The 19,943-nt window shown below is 46.0% G+C and overlaps 3 protein-coding genes across 4 annotated transcripts in view; 1 reads left to right on the top strand and 2 right to left on the bottom strand.

Annotated features, from left to right (window-relative positions):
• LOC135542921 (general transcription factor 3C polypeptide 3-like) overlaps positions 1-1,055 on the bottom strand; it is a 24,650-nt gene extending 23,595 nt beyond the window's left edge. Inside the window, exons 1-3 of the mRNA XM_064970060.1 lie at positions 845-1,055; positions 581-692; positions 133-401 (exon numbers count right to left, since the gene is read on the bottom strand). Coding sequence (XP_064826132.1) covers positions 133-401; positions 581-692; positions 845-943 — 480 coding nt within the window. The 5' untranslated portion in view covers positions 944-1,055. The remainder of the gene's footprint in view (positions 1-132; positions 402-580; positions 693-844) is intronic.
• A 301-nt stretch (positions 1,056-1,356) lies between these two features.
• LOC135543130 (PEST proteolytic signal-containing nuclear protein-like) lies at positions 1,357-4,581 on the top strand. Of its 2 annotated transcripts, none has more exons than XM_064970208.1 (5): positions 1,357-1,434; positions 2,164-2,384; positions 2,471-2,545; positions 3,275-3,327; positions 3,883-4,581. In XM_064970208.1, the coding sequence occupies exons 1-5, from the start codon at positions 1,386-1,388 to the stop codon at positions 3,995-3,997; spliced, it is 513 nt and encodes a 170-aa protein (XP_064826280.1). In that variant the 5' UTR covers positions 1,357-1,385; the 3' UTR covers positions 3,998-4,581. The 2 variants fall into 2 exon arrangements, with proteins under 2 accessions (XP_064826280.1, XP_064826279.1); XM_064970207.1 differs by having other exon boundaries at positions 2,161-2,384.
• A 1,063-nt stretch (positions 4,582-5,644) lies between these two features.
• LOC135543129 (interleukin-18 receptor accessory protein-like) overlaps positions 5,645-19,943 on the bottom strand; it is a 28,442-nt gene continuing 14,143 nt past the window's right edge. The window contains 3 exon segments of the mRNA XM_064970205.1: positions 5,645-5,900; positions 5,903-6,274; positions 6,707-6,868. Of these exon segments, the coding sequence (XP_064826277.1) occupies positions 5,740-5,900; positions 5,903-6,274; positions 6,707-6,868 (695 nt within the window). The 3' untranslated portion in view covers positions 5,645-5,739.

Below are 19,943 nucleotides of genomic sequence, written 5' to 3'. Positions count from 1 at the left end.
ATTAAACTAGTATTGCATACACAACACATCTATTTGTCAAACTATGGCTAACTGATCTAATGTCAATGCTCAGAGGGCTAGCAGTCTTGTGAACCCTGTTAGAATGAAGACGGGCCTTTATCTAATTTTCACCTTCATCATCTTCTTGTTCTCTCGGTTAAGCTCCATTTCCAGAGCAAAGACATCCCCAGCTGAGGGCCCTTCCTCATCTCCCTTAGCTTCAACCTTCCTCTCCTCCTCTGAATCCTCCTCTTCCTCTTCTTCATAATCGTCATCGTTGTCTTCATCCTCCTCCTCATCCTCCTCCTCCTCTTCCTCAGTCTGTTCAGTCTCTGTTCCCTCCCCCATCATCGAGGCAAAAGCCTTCTGGACAGAGGGGCTGACGCCTTCCTCGGGATCCGCTGGCAAGGACAGAAGAGGTGGATAGTTGGCATACAACAATGACTTGACTGGAATTGCTTAAGAAGACATGAAGAGTGCCTAGGCTTTAGCTCAGCGGGCTAATACAAGATTGTGGGAAGCAGAATATCCATGTTCCGAACCCAAGCAGTCACATGACTGAACAAGTGGAAACACACACCTGCGGGCCGTTTTTTAGAACATTTTCTCGGACTGCGGCCGTGGGAAGTGCTGGGGAGAGTGTCATCTGGTCCAATCTCTTCATCTTCCTCTGAAAGCCCTTCGTTCGATACCTGAGAGAAAAGATCCGAGATGAGATGCTTTCAACACAGGCATTCGTGAAAGGCGTTCCAGTAGCACATATATCATTGCGAGCTCCAAAACTTGTTCACAAGTTTGATCTGTTCAACGTTAATACAGCATGCAGAGTAGATGTCCCACTTACCTTCAATTTAGCTTTTCTTTCCTCTCTCCGTATTTCAAACTCCTCGAATGAAATTCTTCCCTCCAGGTAGTCAATGAGCTCTGAGCTGAACGCCGACATCTCACCGACTAACTAAAACGATTTATGGTGTTTAAAAACACGTAAAACAATGATGATAATGCTCATTGTAAACATTTCATTTTGACAACACGAGTGGCACCGGCGACTGTTAATGACGTCATTTCAAAACGACAGAAGTTCTTCTTCGACACTTCAAAAGGTAGATGTGTAAATCGTTACACACCGCCACCTATCGATTAATGCATGAACCACAAAAATACTCATAAACAAACAGAGACAAATGCACACATAAAGTATCTGATAACGATAATACATTGGTATATTATTCTTTGATGATTTTGGTATGAATCATTGGGAGTAAATTCGTTTTTGGTTGTTGTTGTTGTGGTCAGACAATTCCTATTCCAGAACGACAGGTGGCGCTGTTCTGTACCATCTCGTTAGAGAAATCCTATTCGCTTCTTCCATCGTCACTGATGTTATGGCGGACTACAACAAGCACAGCAGCAAGCGGCTCTCCGATGATGGAGGTGATATTAGTACATCTTTAGGGGCAATGTATCGCTGTCTTGTCGAAATAAGACTAGAAGTATAACGTTACATCGACCACCTGTAACTAATTCAACATTCCCATGCTCATCGTGTCCGCTTGTGAACGGAGCTTCGGCCTGTCCCCATTCAGCTAGCAGCCATTGATGTAACGTTAGCAGGCTTCCAATGAAACTAGATAGTTGGTTTTATTAGCTAGCTAGCTTTACGCGAGATCGCTAGGTTAGCCATTGCAGCTGCTCATGTATGATGGAGCAATGTTTACGATTGTTTTTCAAATACTTTTGTCAGTAAACACAACTAATATGGGCTTCACTTGGCATGCAGTAAGTTTCAAAAAGAAGACACATTTAGCTAGCTAAGACAGATAAATGCATAGGATGCAACATGCGTTGAACGTAAAAAAAATATGTAACATGATATGCAATAAACTATAGGCTATGCATGCACATATGCTATGTGGCAAATTGCAATAGTGTTAAAATAACTAGCTAGGTTTATGACCAAAATACCGACCATAACCGCAACAGTAGTGGGAGTGTTTGGTCCTTTCACACACCAACTTCCAAACAGGTTCACCCATAGAATTAGGAATTCCTTTAATAGGATCTCTATGGGTAACCCGGCAACCACTCCCAGGTAACAGTAGCTCATCCTTGGTTTCCCAGGCAACAGTTGCTCACCTTGGTAAGTTGTTTCGCCTCCAGCAGGACCGGAGGAGAAGGAAGGCAGTGTGAAAACTAAGACTGTCTCTTCCAGCACTGGAGGAGGGGGGAAACGCTCGGCCCAGGAGGTCAGCCCTGGCCCGGGGAAGGTGTCCACCTCCAGCCACCCGGTACCCCCAGCCCCCAAAGTCTCCAAGATAGGATTTGGTCTGATCAGCCAGCCTATAAAGAAGCCTGCGCCCATCTCCATCAAGCTGGGTGCTAGTGTGAGTACTTTTAGGGGGGGTTAGTGTGTGTGTGACATCTATCTCAGTGTGTGTGGTTGACAGATGTGTGTCTCTCTCCATTTTAGAAACCCAAAGAGCCTGTACCTGTACCTGCCAAGAAACCAGCTCTGGCCTCGGTTTTCAATGTCGACTCTGATGATGTGAGTTAAGGCGTCAGCATGCTTCATTTCGGCTGGCACCAAACCCAACAAACCGTGTGCTTGCATACTCCCTTAAAAGAACTTTGCTGGAAAAATTAGAAAAAAGCTGCAATAGGACTGCTTGTCCATTTTGAGACACCATAGCCAGTATACGCTTCCTCAAAATAGTCAGAATAAAAATTAAAAATAACTCTAGAAATGTAATTAGTTTTTTGCTGAGGAGATCTTAGTCTCATATGTTTACACCTAACTAAGATGTTTCTTGCAGTATTTTTCAAAGAAATGTAATCTCTCATTGAATGACAAAGACTTTACTGAAGAATCCCTACTGTTAACCAATCAGAGACGAAGGGCGTACACTTCCGCTCCGAACTTCGGCTTGCCTCTAGAAAAAATGTTGTGTACCCGAACACCTGAAAAACCATTCACCGAAATCCAAAACAAACAAAAATGTCACAAAATGGCGTCACAATATATGCACAAACTGTTTTGGCTGGGAAGCATGCTGACGCCTTCATACACACACACACACACACACACACACACACACACACACACACACACACACACACACACACACACACACACACACACACACACACACACCACACAATATTCCAATAGGTTAGTAGGTTGTGCAAACAAACTGTCATATGCAGTGAAACATCAATGTTGATGCCTGTGCTCTAACCACAGAGTTGTAATAACAGCTGTTTTCTCCTCTGACAGAGTGAGGAGGAGATGCCTGCAGAAGCCAAGATGAGGATGAAGAACATTGGCAGGTAAGAAGCACAACGTTTGAATTATTATCTCAAAATGTTTTTACAACATCTCACAAATGTTATCTGAAATTCCAGGTGTTCTGACATAATACAGTGTTCATAAATCACTGAAATGTAATGTACCTATTCCTAGATCCCTGTCAAGTATTCTAGTGTGCTTCTCTGAAACAGCATCCTATTGCCTATTAGTTAACTAATATTGACCACTTTGGAGAGACCTCTGGCCCAAAGTATGGCACTATATAGGGAATCGGTTACAATTTTGTGTGGATTTGAACCAGGCGTAATGACCACACGTGTTTGCAAGGGTCATTTGAGGACCTACTACTAATCAATGTGATTAACATTTACATTTAAGTCATTTAGCAGACGCTCTTATCCAGAGGCGACTTACAAATTGAAAATGAATTCACCTTCTGACATCCAGTGGAACAGCCACTTTACAATAGTGCATCATGTGATGTTTTCATTTTGGTCAACGCACCAGTTCTGACCGCAGTGGTTTCAAGAACCTTTAGGTCCACTACCACACATAACTCTCTATGTTCACCTCAGGGAGACGCCCACGTCAGCAGGCCCCAACTCCTTCAACAAGGGGAAGCAGGGATTCTCCGACCACCAGAAGCTCTGGGAGAGGAAGCTCAAGTCTCAGACGGACACTGACCAATAGGGCTCCGCCTCATTGGTTATTAGTCACAGTAAGACCAGTAGGGCTCGGCCTTACTGGGTTGCTAATGACAACAGTCAAACTGCACACCGTGTTTGCTTTTGTGTGGAATGATGTCACCTTGATTGAGTGCTTTTTTTCTCTTCGTTTGTCTGTTGACGATGGTGTAAAAACAATGTACATACTGCTATGTAATGATGGTGAGACATTTGTGCTATCAAGCATATTTTTTGTTTTGTTTTAAACGTGTGTGTGTGTGTGTGTGTGTGTGTGTGTGTGTGTGTGTGTGTGTGTGTGTGTGTGTTATATAGCAGACTGGAGTGGGTGTAGTTCAGAGCAATGAGGATACATTTTGGGAAAGGGAACTTCAAGACAACTTAATAATAGTTTGACTCATCTAGGATATATCACTACTTTATAACAGTCCTAATAGGGTTTTGAACCCTGGCCTTCCCTCAGTTATACACTGTCTGTCATGCCTTTACAGAGTTGATCCCAGACAGGAACCATTTCTCCCATGTCTGAGGTTGACATGTAGAAATATTCATATTAGGACAATAAAACTTACATTCAATTCCAAAATGAAATGTATTTTTTAATGATATTTGTGCAACAACAAAAAAAGCAATTGAACCACAATGCACATACCAGTGTATCATATACATTCTTCAAATGCATAAATAATGTAAAGCCTCAATGACAATCTTGATGATGTTACTGGGTATAAGAAGAGGAGCGGAGGACAGTAATTATCAAAGATGGTTATAACTAAACCAAGATAGACCACACCCTGTCGTTTCAAAGGGGAATGAATGAGCCGTAGTGGGCAGAACAAGTGGATGCTTCACATTTATACACCCGGTGAAATATCGGTCTCATTGTTCTATCTGTGGTATTATATTCTTTCAAAATGGAAAGACGTCACGCATTTTTTCCTTCACATAAAGAAACTAATTATTCCGCTGTCAACAGCTGTCTTTAACTGTAGCTTATGCAAGTATGTTTGGTCTTTCTCTGTACTGTAGTTCGTTTGTAATATTTACCTTTATTTAACCAGGCAAGTCAGTTAAGAACAAATTCTTATTTTCAATGACAGCCTAGGAACAGTGGGTTAACTGCCTGTTCAGGGCCAGAACGACAGATTTTGTACCTTGTCAGCTCGGGGGTTTGAACTTGCAACCTTTCGGTTACTAGTCCAACGCTCTAACCACTAGGCTACACTGCTCTAACCACTAGGCTACACTGCCGCCCCATATAAATAAATAAATACTCTACCTCTTCTGGGGTGTATTAACTAGGAAACAAACAGAACTCAACAGGAGCAAGAGAAACGGGGACAGAACTTGAATTTGTCGAATAGAAAGTAGTTTTCGTTGCAAAACATTTTCCGTTTGCCAAAGGTTTTGCTATGGTCCAAAACCCTATGCTACGGTGTGCTTTAAGGATTCTGATCTGTAGCACAGTTATTGGAGAAAAAACCTGACCTGGTTGGTTTAAAAGACCAATTACTGAAAAACGAATACACCCAGGATCTGCATTGACTGCTATTTACCAGGAGCCACTGCTTTGACTGCTGTTTACCTCCTGGAACCTGGTAACCACGACGTTACCAGTGGTTCCACGTTACCAGGTTCCAGGAGGTAACAACACATTCTCAGAAGCAACAGCCATGAAACCACAGGTCCCTCAACCCCCAAAAAAATATATATACAAGGTGTCAAGTTACTGGAGAACCGCCCTAACGACTACAAAACAGTCCCTCTGTCCTGGGTGTCTGTGTGTCTGTCTAACAGTGTCTGTGTGTCTGTCCCAGTCCCACTCTGGGCTGGCATGGCCTTGTGGAGGGATCTCCAGAACCGTGATCCAGAGTTGGAGCTAGTTATCATCCTTCCCTGGTCCTGGGGGTCCAGCGCAGAGCAGGCAGGACTCTGATGGCCCTCCGAACTAGTGGGGGCAGCGGTGAGGCTGGAGTCACCATGCCCAGAGTGTGAGACAGGGGTAGAGATAGAGGCCTGCTGCTGGTTGGGCTGGTGGTGCTGGGGCTAGGACTGGTGTTGGGGCTGGTGGGGCTAGGACTGGTGTTGGGGCTGGTGGGGCTAGGACTGGTGTTGGGAATGGTGCTGGTCCAGATGAGGATGAGTCTGAAGTGTGGGTCTTGTTGTAAGGCTCTGATGCCCGTCTCCAGTTCAAACAGACAGGTACTGGCCAGGTAGTCAGGACTCAGGACACACACCAGTCGCCTGCTGCTGCGGATCGCACACACCACATCCTCTGTATACGCTAAAGCACAGAACACACAAACACAAAACCACACAAGTGTCATGCTTGGCAGGGTGACATGATAGTAATGCAGACTGTCAAAGTCTGACAGTAAAACTGACTCTGTGAACCACACATTCTTCAGAATACATTTCATTTGAAAGCTGCCATCTCTAGGCCAACTGTACATTCAACAGTAATGTTTTACAGTCTACTCTGTTAATGTGACTGTTTCTATTCACATGGCCTGCTCAACTATAACCTGATCCTAGATCAGTTTGTGCAGTATAGCCAACTCCTATGGGCGTTGGCTGACTCTAAAGCACAAACTGGTCTGGGACCAGACTAATATGCGTCCTAAATGGCAGCCTTTCTCTATATATAGTACCCTACGTTTTAGTTGTACACTAAATAGGGAATAGGATGCCATTTGGGATGCACACTAGAACCCACCTCCGCCCGGCAGCAGGTCTCTCTCCAGCAGAAAGAGGTGGTACCCCCACTGCCCCTCCAGAACCTTGGGCAGGAGCACCTCCAGCGCCTCCTCTCTTCCTCCCCCCGCCTCAGAGGAAGAGCAGGGCACGTAGGACACAAAGGCATCATATTCCTTGTCATCTACAGAGTCAATACAGGGAAGGAGAGAGAAGAGACATTGAGGTTACAGGGTCAATACAGGGAAGGAGACAGAAGAGACATTCATCTACAGGGTCAATACAGGGAAGGAGACAGAAGAGACCCAGGTTACAGAGTCAATACAGGGAAGGAGACAGAAGAGACCCAGGTTACAGACATTCAGAAGAGACATTCATCTACAGGGTCAATACAGGGAAGGAGACAGAAGAGACCCAGGTTACAGAGTCAATACAGGGAAGGAGACAGAAGAGACCCAGGTTACAGAGTCAATACAGGGAAGGAGACAGAAGAGACCCAGGTTACAGAGTCAATACAGGGAAGGAGACAGAAGACCCAGGTTACAGGGTTCAGAAGAGACATTCAGGTCACAGGGTCAATACAGGGAAGGAGACAGAAGAGACCCAGGTTACAGGGTCAATACAGGGAAGGAGACAGAAGAGACCCAGGTTACAGGGTCAATACAGGGAAGGAGACAGAAGAGACCCAGGTTCAGGGTCAATACAGGGAAGGAGAGAGAAGAGACATTCAGGTTACAGGGTCAATACAGGGAAGGAGACAGAAGAGACCCAGGTTACCAGGTTACAGGGTCAATACAGGGAAGGAGACAGAAGAGACCCAGGTTACAGGGTCAATACAGGGAAGGAGACAGAAGAGACATTCAGGTTACAGGGTCAATACAGGGAAGGAGACAGAAGAGACATTCAGGTCTACAGGGTCAATACAGGGAAGGAGACAGAAGAGACCCAGGTTACAGGGTCAATACAGGGAAGGAGACAGAAGAGTCAATACAGGGAAGGAGACAGAAGAGACATTCATCTACAGGGTCAATAGAGACCCAGGTTACAGAGTCAATACAGGGAAGGAGACAGAAGAGACCCAGGTTACAGAGTCAATACAGGGGGAGGTTACAGGACAGGGAAGGAGAGAAGAGACCCAGGTTACAGGGTCAATACAGGGAAGGAGACAGAAGAGACATTCAGGTTACAGGGTCAATACAGGGAAGGAGACAGAAAGAGTTACCCAGACATTCAGGTCACAGGGTCAATACAGGGAAGGAGACAGAAGAGACCCAGGTTACAGGGTCAATACCCAGGTTACAGGGTCAATACAGGGAAGGAGAGAGAAGAGACATTCAGGTTACAGGGTCAATACAGGGAAGGAGACAGAAGAGACCCAGGTTACAGAGTCAATACAGGGAAGGAGACAGAAGAGACCCAGGTTACAGGGTCAATACAGGGAAGGAGAGAGAAGAGACCCAGGTTACAGGGTCAATACAGGGAAGGAGAGAGAAGAGACCTAGGTTACAGGGTCAATACAGGGAAGGAGAGAGAAGAGACATTCAGGTTACAGAGTCAATACAGGGAAGGAGACAGAAGAGACATTCATCTACAGGGTCAATACAGGGAAGGAGAGAGAAGAGACATTCATCTTCAGAGTCAATACAGGGAAGGAGACAGAAGAGACATTCATCTACAGAGTCAATACAGGGAAGGAGACAGAAGAGACCCAGGTTACAGGGTCAATACAGGGAAGGAGACAGAAGAGACATTCAGGTTACAGAGTCAATACAGGGAAGGAGACAGAAGAGACATTCATCTACAGGGTCAATACAGGGAAGGAGAGAGAAGAGACCCAGGTTACAGAGTCAATACAGGGAAGGAGACAGAAGAGACCCAGGTTACAGAGTCAATACAGGGAAGGAGACAGAAGATACATTCATCTACAGGGTCAATACAGGGAAGGAGACAGAAGAGACCCAGGTTACAGAGTCAATACAGGGAAGGAGACAGAAGAGACCCAGGTTACAGAGTCAATACAGGGAAGGAGACAGAAGAGACCCAGGTTACAGAGTCAATACAGGGAAGGAGAGAGAAGAAACCCAGGTTACAGGGTCAATACAGGGAAGGAGACAGAAGAGACATTCAGGTCACAGGGTCAATACAGGGAAGGAGACAGAAGAGACCCAGGTTACAGGGTCAATACAGGGAAGGAGACCGAAGAGACATTCAGGTCACAGGGTCAATACAGGGAAGGAGACCGAAGAGACATTCAGGTTACAGAGTCAATACCAGAAGGTTACAGAGTCAATACAGGGAAGGAGACAGAAGAGACCCAGGTTACAGAGTCAATAAAGGGAAGGAGAGAAGAGACATTCAGGTTCAGAGTCTACAGGGTCAATACAGGGAAGGAGGAGAGAAGAGACCCAGGTTACAGGGTCAATACAGGGAAGGAGAGAAGAGACAGGTTAAGAGACATTCATCTACAGAGTCAATACAGGGAAGGAGACAGAAGAGACCCAGGTTACAGAGTCAATAAAGGGAAGGAGAGAGAAGAGACATTCATCTACAGGGTAAAGGTTACAGGGATGGAGACAGAAGAGACATTCAGGTCACAGGGTCAATACAGGGAAGGAGACAGAAGAGACCCAGGTTACAGAGTCAATACAGGGAAGGAGAGAGAAGGACATTCAATACAGGGAAGGAGACAGAAGAGACATTCAGGTCACAGGGTCAATACAGGGAAGGAGACAGAAGAGACCCAGGTTACAGAGTCAATACAGGGAAGGAGACAGAAGAGACATTCAGGTTACAGGGTCAATACAGGAAGGAGACAGAAGAGACCCAGGTTACAGAGTCAATACAGGGAAGGAGACAGAAGAGACCCAGGTTACAGAGTCAATACAGGGAAGGAGACAGAAGAGACCCAGGTTACAGAGTCAATACAGGGAAGGAGAGAGAAGAAACCCAGGTTACAGGGTCAATACAGGGAAGGAGACAGAAGAGACATTCAGGTCACAGGGTCAATACAGGGAAGGAGACAGAAGAGACCCAGGTTACAGGGTCAATACAGGGAAGGAGACCGAAGAGACATTCAGGTCACAGGGTCAATACAGGGAAGGAGACCGAAGAGACATTCAGGTTACAGAGTCAATACAGGGAAGGAGACAGAAGAGACATTCATCTACAGAGTCAATACAGGGAAGGAGACAGAAGAGACATTCATCTACAGAGTCAATACAGGGAAGGAGACAGAAGAGACCCAGGTTACAGAGTCAATAAAGGGAAGGAGAGAGAAGAGACATTCATCTACAGGGTAAATACAGGGATGGAGACAGAAGAGACATTCAGGTCACAGGGTCAATACAGGGAAGGAGACAGAAGAGACCCAGGTTACAGAGTCAATACAGGGAAGGAGACAGAAGAGACATTCAGGTCACAGGGTCAATACAGGGAAGGAGACAGAAGAGACCCAGGTTACAGGGTAAATACAGGGAAGGAGACAGAAGAGACATTCAGGTCACAGGGTCAATACAGGGAAGGAGACAGAAGAGACCCAGGTTACAGGGTCAATACAGGGAAGGAGACAGAAGAGACCCAGGTTACAGGGTCAATACAGGGAAGGAGAGAGAAGAGACATTCAGGTTACAGGGTCAATACAGGGAAGGAGACAGAAGAGACCCAGGTTACAGAGTCAATACAGGGAAGGAGACAGAAGAGACCCAGGTTACAGGGTCAATACAGGGAAGGAGAGAGAAGAGACCCAGGTTACAGGGTCAATACAGGGAAGGAGAGAGAAGAGACCTAGGTTACAGGGTCAATACAGGGAAGGAGACAGAAGAGACATTCAGGTTACAGAGTCAATACAGGGAAGGAGACAGAAGAGACATTCATCTACAGGGTCAATACAGGGAAGGAGAGAGAAGAGACATTCATCTTCAGAGTCAATACAGGGAAGGAGACAGAAGAGACATTCATCTACAGAGTCAATACAGGGAAGGAGAGAGAAGAGACCCAGGTTACAGGGTCAATACAGGGAAGGAGACAGAAGAGACATTCAGGTTACAGAGTCAATACAGGGAAGGAGACAGAAGAGACATTCATCTACAGGGTCAATACAGGGAAGGAGAGAGAAGAGACATTCATCTACAGAGTCAATACAGGGAAGGAGAGAGAAGAGACATTCAGGTTACAGGGTCAATACAGGGAAGGAGACAGAAGAGACATTCATCTACAGGGTCAATACAGGGAAGGAGACAGAAGAGACCCAGGTTACAGAGTCAATACAGGGAAGGAGACAGAAGAGACCCAGGTTACAGAGTCAATACAGGGAAGGAGACAGAAGATACATTCATCTACAGGGTCAATACAGGGAAGGAGACAGAAGAGACCCAGGTTACAGAGTCAATACAGGGAAGGAGACAGAAGAGACCCAGGTTACAGAGTCAATACAGGGAAGGAGACAGAAGAGACCCAGGTTACAGAGTCAATACAGGGAAGGAGACAGAAGAGACATTCATCTACAGAGTCAATACAGGGAAGGAGAGAGAAGAGACCCAGGTTACAGAGTCAATAAAGGGAAGGAGAGAGAAGAGACATTCATCTACAGGGTAAATACAGGGATGGAGACAGAAGAGACATTCAGGTCACAGGGTCAATACAGGGAAGGAGACAGAAGAGACCCAGGTTACAGAGTCAATACAGGGAAGGAGACAGAAGAGACATTCAGGTCACAGGGTCAATACAGGGAAGGAGACAGAAGAGACCCAGGTTACAGAGTCAATACAGGGAAGGAGACAGAAGAGACCCAGGTTACAGAGTCAATACAGGGAAGGAGACAGAAGAGACCCAGGTTACAGAGTCAATACAGGGAAGGAGAGAGAAGAAACCCAGGTTACAGGGTCAATACAGGGAAGGAGACAGAAGAGGCATTCAGGTCACAGGGTCAATACAGGGAAGGAGACAGAAGAGACCCAGGTTACAGGGTCAATACAGGGAAGGAGACCGAAGAGACATTCAGGTCACAGGGTCAATACAGGGAAGGAGACCGAAGAGACATTCAGGTTACAGAGTCAATACAGGGAAGGAGACAGAAGAGACATTCATCTACAGAGTCAATACAGGGAAGGAGACAGAAGAGACCCAGGTTACAGAGTCAATAAAGGGAAGGAGAGAGAAGAGACATTCATCTACAGGGTCAATACAGGGAAGGAGAGAGAAGAGACCCAGGTTACAGGGTCAATACAGGGAAGGAGACAGAAGAGACATTCATCTACAGAGTCAATACAGGGAAGGAGACAGAAGAGACCCAGGTTACAGAGTCAATAAAGGGAAACAGAGAAGAGACATTCATCACAGGGTAAATACAGGGATGGAGACAGAAGAGACATTCAGGTCACAGGGTCAATACAGGGAAGGAGACAGAAGAGACCCAGGTTACAGAGTCAATACAGGGAAGGAGACAGAAGAGACATTCAGGTCACAGGGTCAATACAGGGAAGGAGACAGAAGAGACCCAGGTTACAGAGTCAATACAGGGAAGGAGACAGAAGAGACCCAGGTTACAGGGTCAATACAGGGAAGGAGACAGAAGAGACCCAGGTTACAGGGTCAATACAGGGAAGGAGACAGAAGAGACCCATGTTACAGGGTCAATACAGGGAAGGAGAGAGAAGAGACATTCAGGTTACAGGGTCAATACAGGGAAGGAGACAGAAGAGACCCAGCTTACAGAGTCAATACAGGGAAGGAGACAGAAGAGACCCAGGTTACAGGGTCAATACAGGGAAGGAGAGAGAAGAGACCCAGGTTACAGGGTCAATACAGGGAAGGAGAGAGAAGAGACCTAGGTTACAGGGTCAATACAGGAAGGAGAGAGAAGAGACATTCAGGTTACAGAGTCAATACAGGGAAGGAGACAGAAGAGACATTCATCTACAGGGTCAATACAGGGAAGGAGAGAGAAGAGACATTCATCTTCAGAGTCAATACAGGGAAGGAGACAGAAGAGACATTCATCTACAGAGTCAATACAGGGAAGGAGAGAGAAGAGACATTCATCTACAGAGTCAATACAGGGAAGGAGACAGAAGAGACATTCATCTACAGAGTCAATACAGGGAAGGAGAGAGAAGAGACATTCATCTTCAGAGTCAATACAGGGAAGGAGAGAGAAGAGACATTCATCTTCAGAGTCAATACAGGGAAGGAGAGAGAAGAGACATTCATCTACAGAGTCAATACAGGGAAGGAGACAGAAGAGACCCAGGTTACAGAGTCAATACAGGGAAGGAGAGAGAAGAAACCCAGGTTACAGGGTCAATACAGGGAAGGAGACAGAAGAGACATTCAAGTCACAGGGTCAATACAGGGAAGGAGACCGAAGAGACATTCAGGTCACAGGGTCAATACAGGGAAGGAGACCGAAGAGACATTCAGGTTACAGAGTCAATACAGGGAAGGAGACAGAAGAGACATTCATCTACAGAGTCAATACAGGGAAGGAGACAGAAGAGACCCAGGTTACAGGGTCAATAAAGGGAAGGAGAGAGAAGAGACATTCATCTACAGGGTAAATACAGGGATGGAGACGGAAGAGACATTCAGGTCACAGGGTCAATACAGGGAAGGAGACAGAAGAGACCCAGGTTACAGAGTCAATACAGGGAAGGAGACAGAAGAGACATTCAGGTCACAGGGTCAATACAGGGAAGGAGACAGAAGAGACCCAGGTTACAGGGTCAATACAGGGAAGGAGACCGAAGAGACATTCAGGTCACAGGGTCAATACAGGGAAGGAGACAGAAGAGACCCAGGTTACAGGGTCAATACAGGGAAGGAGACAGAAGAGACCCAGGTTACAGGGTCAATACAGGGAAGGAGAGAGAAGAGACATTCAGGTTACAGGGTCAATACAGGGAAGGAGAGAGAAGAGACCCAGGTTACAGAGTCAATACAGGGAAGGAGACAGAAGAGACCCAGGTTACAGGGTCAATACAGGGAAGGAGAGAGAAGAGACCTAGGTTACAGGGTCAATACAGGGAAGGAGACAGAAGAGACATTCAGGTTAAAGAGTCAATACAGGGAAGGAGACAGAAGAGACATTCATCTACAGAGTCAATACAGGGAAGGAGAGAAAAGAGACATTCATCTACAGAGTCAATACAGGGAAGGAGAGAGAAGAGACATTCATCTTCAGAGTCAATACAGGGAAGGAGAGAAGAGACATTCATCTTCAGAGTCAATACAGGGAAGGAGAGAGAAGAGACATTCATCTACAGAGTCAATACAGGGAAGGAGAGAAGAGACATTCATCTTCAGAGTCAATACAGGGAAGGAGAGAGAAGAGACATTCATCTTCAGAGTCAATACAGGGAAGGAGAGAGAAGAGACATTCATCTACAGAGTCAATACAGGGAAGGAGACAGAAGAGACATTCAGGTCACAAGGTCAATACAGGGAAGGAGACAGAAGAGACCCAGGTTACAGGGTCAATACAGGGAAGGAGACAGAAGAGACATTCATCTACAGGGTCAATAAAGGGAAGGAGACAGAAGAGACCCAGGTTACAGGGTCAATACAGGGAAGGAGAGAGAAGAGACATTCAGGTTACAGGGTCAATACAGGGAAGGAGACAGAAGAGACCCAGGTTACAGAGTCAATACAGGGAAGGAGACAGAAGAGACCCAGGTTACAGGGTCAATACAGGGAAGGAGAGAGAAGAGACCCAGGTTACAGGGTCAATACAGGGAAGAGAGAGAGAAGAGACCTAGGTTACAGGGTCAATACAGGGAAGGAGAGAGAAGAGACATTCAGGTTACAGAGTCAATACAGGGAAGGAGACAGAAGAGACATTCATCTACAGGGTCAATACAGGGAAGGAGAGAGAACAGACATTCATCTTCAGAGTCAATACAGGGAAGGAGACAGAAGAGACATTCATCTACAGAGTCAATACAGGGAAGGAGAGAGAAGAGACCCAGGTTACAGGGTCAATACAGGGAAGGAGACAGAAGAGACATTCATCTACAGAGTCAATACAGGGAAGGAGAGAGAAGAGACATTCATCTTCAGAGTCAATACAGGGAAGGAGAGAGAAGAGACATTCATCTTCAGAGTCAATACAGGGAAGGAGACAGAAGAGACCCAGGTTACAGAGTCAATACAGGGAAGGAGAGAGAAGAAACCCAGGTTACAGGGTCAATACAGGAAGGAGACAGAAGAGACATTCATCTACAGAGTCAATACAGGGAAGGGGAGAAGAGACATTCATCTTCAGAGTCAATACAGGGAAGAGAGAAGAGACATTCATCTACAGAGTCAATACAGGGAAGGAGACAGAAGAGACCCAGGTTACAGAGTCAATACAGGGAAGGAGAGAGAAGAAACCCAGGTTACAGGGTCAATACAGGGAAGGAGACAGAAGAGACATTCAAGTCACAGGGTCAATACAGGGAAGGAGACCGAAGAGACATTCAGGTCACAGGGTCAATACAGGGAAGGAGACCGAAGAGACATTCAGGTTACAGAGTCAATACAGGGAAGGAGACAGAAGAGACATTCATCTACAGAGTCAATACAGGGAAGGAGACAGAAGAGACCCAGGTTACAGGGTCAATAAAGGGAAGGAGAGAGAAGAGACATTCATCTACAGGGTAAATACAGGGATGGAGACGGAAGAGACATTCAGGTCACAGGGTCAATACAGGGAAGGAGACAGAAGAGACCCAGGTTACAGAGTCAATACAGGGAAGGAGACAGAAGAGACATTCAGGTCACAGGGTCAATACAGGGAAGGAGACAGAAGAGACCCAGGTTACAGGGTCAATACAGGAAGGAGACCGAAGAGACATTCAGGTCACAGGGTCAATACAGGGAAGGAGACAGAAGAGACCCAGGTTACAGGGTCAATACAGGGAAGGAGACAGAAGAGACCCAGGTTACAGGGTCAATACAGGGAAGGAGAGAGAAGAGACATTCAGGTTACAGGGTCAATACAGGGAAGGAGACAGAAGAGACCCAGGTTACAGAGTCAATACAGGGAAGGAGAGAGAAGAGACCCAGGTTACAGGGTCAATACAGGGAAGGAGAGAGAAGAGACCCAGGTTACAGGGTCAATACAGGGAAGGGAGAGAGAAGAGACCTAGGTTACAGGGTCAATACAGGGAAGGAGACAGAAGAGACATTCAGGTTACAGAGTCAATACAGGGAAGGAGACAGAAGAGACATTCATCTACAGGGTCAATACAGGGAAGACAGAAGAGACATTCATCTTCAGAGTCAATACAGGGAAGGAGAGAGAAGAGACATTCATCTACAGAGTCAATACAGGGAAGGAGAGAGAAGAGACATTCATCTACAGAGTCAATACAGGGAAGGAGAGAGAAGAGACATTCATCTTCAGAGTCAATACAGGGAAGGAGAGAAGAGACATTCATCTTCAGAGTCAATACAGGGAAGGAGAGAGAAGAGACATTCATCTACAGAGTCAATACAGGGAAGGAGAGAGAAGAGACATTCATCTTCAGAGTCAATACAGGGAAGGAGAGAGAAGAGACATTCATCTTCAGAGTCAATACAGGGAAGGAGAGAGAAGAGACATTCATCTACAGAGTCAATACAGGGAAGGAGACAGAAGAGACATTCAGGTCACAAGGTCAATACAGGGAAGGAGACAGAAGAGACCCAGGTTACAGGGTCAATACAGGGAAAGAGACAGAAGAGACATTCATCTACAGGGTCAATAAAGGGAAGGAGACAGAAGAGACCCAGGTTACAGGGTCAATACAGGGAAGGAGAGAGAAGAGACATTCAGGTTACAGGGTCAATACAGGGAAGGAGACAGAAGAGACCCAGGTTACAGAGTCAATACAGGGAAGGAGACAGAAGAGACCCAGGTTACAGGGTCAATACAGGGAAGAGAGAGAAGAGACCCAGGTTACAGGGTCAATACAGGGAAGGAGAGAGAAGAGACCTAGGTTACAGGGTCAATACAGGGAAGGAGAGAGAAGAGACATTCAGGTTACAGAGTCAATACAGGGAAGGAGACAGAAGAGACATTCATCTACAGGGTCAATACAGGGAAGGAGAGAGAACAGACATTCATCTTCAGAGTCAATACAGGGAAGGAGACAGAAGAGACATTCATCTACAGAGTCAATACAGGGAAGGGAGAGAAGAGACCCAGGTTACAGGGTCAATACAGGGAAGGAGACAGAAGAGACATTCAGGTTACAGAGTCAATACAGGGAAGGAGACAGAAGAGACATTCATCTACAGGGTCAATACAGGGAAGGAGAGAGAAGAGACATTCATCTACAGAGTCAATACAGGGAAGGAGAGAGAAGAGACATTCATCTTCAGAGTCAATACAGGGAAGGAGAGAGAAGAGACATTCATCTACAGAGTCAATACAGGGAAGGAGAGAGAAGAGACATTCATCTACAGAGTCAATACAGGGAAGGAGAGAGAAGAGACATTCATCTACAGAGTCAATACAGGGAAGGAGAGAGAAGAGACATTCATCTTCAGAGTCAATACAGGGAAGGAGAGAGAAGAGACATTCATCTTCAGAGTCAATACAGGGAAGGAGAGAGAAGAGACATTCATCTACAGAGTCAATACAGGGAAGGAGACAGAAGAGACATTCAGGTCACAAGGTCAATACAGGGAAGGAGACAGAAGAGACCCAGGTTACAGGGTCAATACAGGGAAGGAGACAGAAGAGACATTAATCTACAGGGTCAATACAGGGAAGGAGACAGAAGAGACATTCATCTTCAGAGTCAATACAGGGAAGGAGACAGAAGAAACATTCAGGTTACAGGGTCAATACAGGGAAGGAGACAGAAGAGACATTCATCTACAGAGTCAATACAGGGAAGGAGACAGAAGAGACATTCAGGTCACAAGGTCAATACAGGGAAGGAGACAGAAGAGACCCAGGTTACAGAGTCAATACAGGGAAGGAGAGAGAAGAAACCCAGGTTACAGGGTCAATACAGGGAAGGAGACAGAAGAGACATTCAGGTCACAGGGTCAATACAGGGAAGGAGACAGAAGAGACCCAGGTTACAGGGTCAATACAGGGAAGGAGACCGAAGAGACATTCAGGTCACAGGGTCAATACAGGGAAGGAGACCGAAGAGACATTCAGGTTACAGAGTCAATACAGGGAAGGAGAGAGAAGAGACATTCATCTACAGAGTCAATACAGGGAAGGAGACAGAAGAGACCCAGGTTACAGAGTCAATAAAGGGAAGGAGAGAGAAGAGACATTCATCTACAGGGTCAATACAGGGAAGGAGAGAGAAGAGACCCAGGTTACAGGGTCAATACAGGGAAGGAGATAGAAGAGACATTCATCTACAGAGTCAATACAGGGAAGGAGACAGAAGAGACCCAGGTTACAGAGTCAATAAAGGGAAGGAGAGAGAAGAGACATTCATCTACAGGGTAAATACAGGGATGGAGACAGAAGAGACATTCAGGTCACAGGGTCAATACAGGGAAGGAGACAGAAGAGACCCAGGTTACAGAGTCAATACAGGGAAGGAGACAGAAGAGACATTCAGGTCACAGGGTCAATACAGGGAAGGAGACAGAAGAGACCCAGGTTACAGAGTCAATACAGGGAAGGAGACAGAAGAGACCCAGGTTACAGGGTCAATACAGGGAAGGAGACAGAAGAGACCCAGGTTACAGGGTCAATACAGGGAAGGAGACAGAAGAGACCCAGGTTACAGGGTCAATACAGGGAAGGAGAGAGAAGAGACATTCAGGTTACAGGGTCAATACAGGGAAGGAGACAGAAGAGACCCAGGTTACAGGGTCAATACAGGGAAGGAGAGAGAAGAGACCCAGGTTACAGGGTCAATACAGGGAAGGAGAGAGAAGAGACCTAGGTTACAGGGTCAATACAGGAAAGGAGAGAGAAGAGACATTCAGGTTACAGAGTCAATACAGGGAAGGAGACAGAAGAGACATTCATCTACAGGGTCAATACAGGGAAGGAGAGAGAAGAGACATTCATCTTCAGAGTCAATACAGGGAAGGAGACAGAAGAGACATTCATCTACAGAGTCAATACAGGGAAGGAGAGAGAAGAGACATTCATCTACAGAGTCAATACAGGGAAGGAGAGAGAAGAGACATTCATCTACAGAGTCAATACAGGGAAGGAGAGAGAAGAGACATTCATCTTCAGAGTCAATACAGGGAAGGAGAGAGAAGAGACATTCATCTACAGAGTCAATACAGGGAAGGAGAGAGAAGAGACATTCATCTTCAGAGTCAATACAGGGAAGGAGAGAGAAGAGACATTCATCTTCAGAGTCAATACAGGGAAGGAGAGAGAAGAGACATTCATCTACAGAGTCAATACAGGGAAGGAGACAGAAGAGACATTCAGGTCACAAGGTCAATACAGGGAAGGAGACAGAAGAGACATTCATCTACAGAGTCAATACAGGGAAGGAGAGAGAAGAGACATTCATCTACAGAGTCAATACAGGGAAGGAGAGAGAAGAGACATTCATCTACAGAGTCAATACAGGGAAGGAGAGAGAAGAGACATTCATCTTCAGAGTCAATACAGGGAAGGAGAGAGAAGAGACATTCATCTACAGAGTCAATACAGGGAAGGAGAGAGAAGAGACATTCATCTTCAGAGTCAATACAGGGAAGGAGAGAGAAGAGACATTCATCTTCAGAGTCAATACAGGGAAGGAGAGAGAAGAGACATTCATCTACAGAGTCAATACAGGGAAGGAGACAGAAGAGACATTCAGGTCACAAGGTCAATACAGGGAAGGAGACCGAAGAGACATTCAGGTCACAGGGTCAATACAGGGAAGGAGACAGAAGAGACATTCATCTACAGGGTCAATAAAGGGAAGGAGACAGAAGAGACCCAGGTTACAGGGTCAATACAGGGAAGGAGAGAGAAGAGACATTCAGGTTACAGGGTCAATACAGGGAAGGAGACAGAAGAGACCCAGGTTACAGGGTCAATACAGGGAAGGAGACAGAAGAGACCCAGGTTACAGGGTCAATACAGGGAAGGAGAGAGAAGAGACCCAGGTTACAGGGTCAATACAGGGAAGGAGAGAGAAGAGACCTAGGTTACAGGGTCAATACAGGGAAGGAGAGAGAAGAGACATTCAGGTTACAGAGTCAATACAGGGAAGGAGACAGAAGAGACATTCATCTACAGGGTCAATACAGGGAAGGAGAGAGAAGAGACATTCATCTTCAGAGTCAATACAGGGAAGGAGAGAGAA

The sequence above is a fragment of the Oncorhynchus masou genome, chromosome 7 (assembly GCF_036934945.1).
Source record: "Oncorhynchus masou masou isolate Uvic2021 chromosome 7, UVic_Omas_1.1, whole genome shotgun sequence".
Lineage (NCBI taxonomy): Eukaryota > Metazoa > Chordata > Actinopteri > Salmoniformes > Salmonidae > Oncorhynchus > Oncorhynchus masou.
Note: the sequence above shows the minus strand (reverse complement) of the source record. Positions and strands in the feature narration are given on the sequence as shown.

What these genes read in the sequence shown, in the direction of transcription:
- LOC135543130 (XM_064970207.1), top strand. Translation starts at nt 1,386, where the DNA reads ATGGCGGACTACAACAAGCACAGCAGCAAGCGGCTCTCCGATGATGGA. An exon ending in CCATCAAGCTGGGTGCTAGT is followed by an intron (nt 2,385 to 2,470) that starts GTGAGTACTTTT and finishes TCTCCATTTTAG; the next exon opens with AAACCCAAAGAGCCTGTACC. An exon ending in AGGATGAAGAACATTGGCAG is followed by an intron (nt 3,328 to 3,882) that starts GTAAGAAGCACA and finishes TGTTCACCTCAG; the next exon opens with GGAGACGCCCACGTCAGCAG.